We start from the raw sequence: 2,901 nt of genomic DNA, 5'->3' as shown, positions 1-2,901 counted from the left end.
ATGTTGTTTGTAATGCTTCTAATTCCAACGCTGATTAAGAACTATGAACATCTAAGAACCTTAATTATATTTCATATGTTTTTCCCTGATCTGCTCTCTGTTCCATCAGGGGCCCTTTGCTATGCTGAACTGGGCACCAGTTTTAAAAAATCAGGGGCTGACTACGCTTACCTACTGGAGACACTGGGGCCACTGCCTGCCTTTTTACGACTCTGGGTTGAGTTCTTATTCATCAGGTTAGTTTAGATTTGTTTCGTCTTGGTTTTCCTCATCTAAAACCAAACACAGCACCTAACAAGCATGTTCTCTGTGTCCAGGCCTGCTGTTGCTTCCTACATGTCCCTGGCTTTTGGCCGTTATGTGGTGGAGCCATTCTTTGAACCCTGTGCTGCTCCGACAATGCTAATCAAACTTGTTGCCATCCTGGGGGCAAGTGAGTGCTTTTATACATCACTTTTATAACAGGGGCTTAACTTATAAGGGGGACACAGGGGATAGGTCCCCTGCATTTTTTAAGAGGGCAGTGTTGGACCCCTCCAATTTACATTATATTGAAGAATGGAAGTTGGAATGGTGTTTGTATCTTTTAGCTGTAGGAAACTATATAAAGATGAAACTGTCCCAAGGACAGACAGTCCTGACCATGAAGGGTCCCCAGCAGGGCGTAGTCCCATCCAACTACTGGCCAATAACCTGATTCTGTACAACATGGAAGCTCCTGTCAGGCATCATAGCAGCTAAGATGAATAGGCACATGGCTCAATACATGAGCAAGGCCCAGAAAGGAATTGGAAGTAATACCAGGGGAGCCAAGCACCAGCTACTGGTTGATAGAGCAGTCACTGTAGACTGCAAGACTAGGCAGATCAACCCGTGCACCGCCTTGATCGACTACAAGCCTACGACTCAATGCCACACACAAGGATACTGGAATGCTTGGAAAGAGAACCTTCATCACAAACTCAACGGGGCTTAGGAAAATGACTCTGGAGGCCAACTCTAAGCCACAAGTTACCATCAAGTGCGGCACATACCAAGATGATGCACTGTCCCCACTTCTGTTCTGCATAAGCCTGAACCTACTCAGCCAACTCATCACAAAGAATGGCTACAGATACCGGTTCCGAAGTGGAGCAACCACCAGTCACCTCCTCTACATGAATGACATTAAGCTGTGTGCAAGGGAGGCCAGCAATGATATCGAAATTTCATTCAGACTAGATAAGTGTGGTCAGATAGTGTCAAAGAGAGGGAAGATGATCAGAAGAGGGGGTTGAACTACCAGAGGGCAGCATTGCAGATGTTCAGGGCAGCCACAAATACCTTGGGGTCCTGCAGGCAAATGGGAACCATTAGGAGGCCGCAAGGAAGTCAGTCACAGCCAAATAGCTACACAGAGAAAGGCAGGTCCTGAAAAGTTGGCTGAACGGAAAGAACAAGGTCCAAGCCATCAACACGTACCCCGCTGGTATAATAAGCTGGCCAAAGGAGGAGATAGAGACCACTGATATCAAGACAAGGTAGCATCTCACAATGCATGGAGGGTTTCATCCCAAGTCCAGCACCCTGAGACTGTACACTAAGCTGAGTGAGTGGGGGCTGAGGACTGGTGAGCATCAGAGCCACTGTCCAGGACTAAACAACCATGACCCAGGAACACATCAGGAAGATGGCCCCAGAAGATGAGCTGCTAAGTGAATGCCTCAGGCAGCAAATATCCAAAAATGCAGAAGAGGAGGGTGAGCCATCATGGAAGGACAAGCCCCTGCAAGGCATGTAACACCAACAGTCTGAAGGAGTGGCCAACATCAAGAAACCCTACCAGTGGCTGGAAATGGCTAGAACAGGCAATTAGTACAGGATCAATAGAAGCAGGGGTCTACCACACCAGACAGGACCCCAGGTGCAGGCTGTGCTATGATGACACAGTTCAGCACATAACAGCAGGGTGTAAGGTGCAGGCAGTAACTGAGTACATGGAACACCATAACCAAGGGTCAAACTGAGGGCCCAAGCTTGAGGAAAGCACACTACCACCTCCCATGGAGTGGTTCTGTCCTTGCAATATAAAACCTTATAAATCTATATAGTGCAAAATATACTGTACAGTCATTAATGTTCATCTAACCAGTTGTTTGTCTTTGTGTCTGTAGCGTTTGTCGTGGCAGTCAACTGCTGGAGTGTGACCATGGCCTCTCGCACTCAGGTCACCTTGACTTTCATTAAGATGTTTGCTCTGGTCCTCATCATCATCCCTGGTGTCATCGCACTGGCTAAAGGTGGGAGGATGCAGATGGCTTTACAGCTGTTAGGTCCTGTCATTTGACATGTGTTTGTTGACAATGCTCAGTTACTCTCTCTTTCTGTGTCTTTGTGTTTCCAGGAAAAACTGAGAATTTCCAGAATGGTTTTGAGGTTGACTTATTAACATTAGATAGATTGCCCCTGGCCTTCTATAATGGCCTATATGCCTATGCTGGATGGTAAGCAAGCATTTATTATAGTAAAAACACCAGCTTTGTTGTCTTCTTGTACCACACATGGAACCTTTTCACTGACTCTATTACCGTATAATAACCAGTAGTAGTATAAAAACATCAGAACTTTCTGCTTTTGTTAATGAGCTTTCCTTTTCCCTTCAGGTTTTACTTGAACCTTGTCACAGAAGAGGTCATAAACCCAAACAGGTATTTTACATCCGACGTCTGCTCTCCACTCAATTTCTTTTTAAAAGCCTTGTTGCCTTGAATATACTATCATATCGCTCTGTGTGTAACCTGTCTTGTCAGAAACATCCCGCTGGCAATAACCTTCTCCATGGTGACAGTGACAGTCTTTTATGTGCTTGTAAATGTGGCCTACTACACCATGATGACTCCGGCTGAGCTGCTGGTGTCTGAC

At 45.9% G+C, this 2,901-nt stretch overlaps 1 protein-coding gene across 1 annotated transcript in view; it reads left to right on the top strand.

Moving 5' to 3' along the window:
* Nucleotides 1-29: 29 nt before the first annotated feature.
* The window catches only part of si:ch73-352p4.8 (cystine/glutamate transporter), a 5,418-nt gene continuing 2,546 nt past the window's right edge, over nucleotides 30-2,901 (top strand). The window contains exons 1-6 of the mRNA XM_050036788.1: nucleotides 30-236; nucleotides 318-433; nucleotides 2,154-2,279; nucleotides 2,384-2,483; nucleotides 2,643-2,687; nucleotides 2,790-2,901. The exon at nucleotides 2,790-2,901 is cut by the window's right edge and continues 4 nt beyond it. Coding sequence (XP_049892745.1) covers nucleotides 76-236; nucleotides 318-433; nucleotides 2,154-2,279; nucleotides 2,384-2,483; nucleotides 2,643-2,687; nucleotides 2,790-2,901 — 660 coding nt within the window. The 5' untranslated portion in view covers nucleotides 30-75. The remainder of the gene's footprint in view (nucleotides 237-317; nucleotides 434-2,153; nucleotides 2,280-2,383; nucleotides 2,484-2,642; nucleotides 2,688-2,789) is intronic.

This window comes from Epinephelus moara, chromosome 23 (assembly GCF_006386435.1).
Source record: "Epinephelus moara isolate mb chromosome 23, YSFRI_EMoa_1.0, whole genome shotgun sequence".
In the NCBI taxonomy this organism is placed as follows: Eukaryota; Metazoa; Chordata; class Actinopteri; order Perciformes; family Serranidae; genus Epinephelus; species Epinephelus moara.
This window is presented reverse-complemented; position numbering and strand designations above follow the sequence as displayed.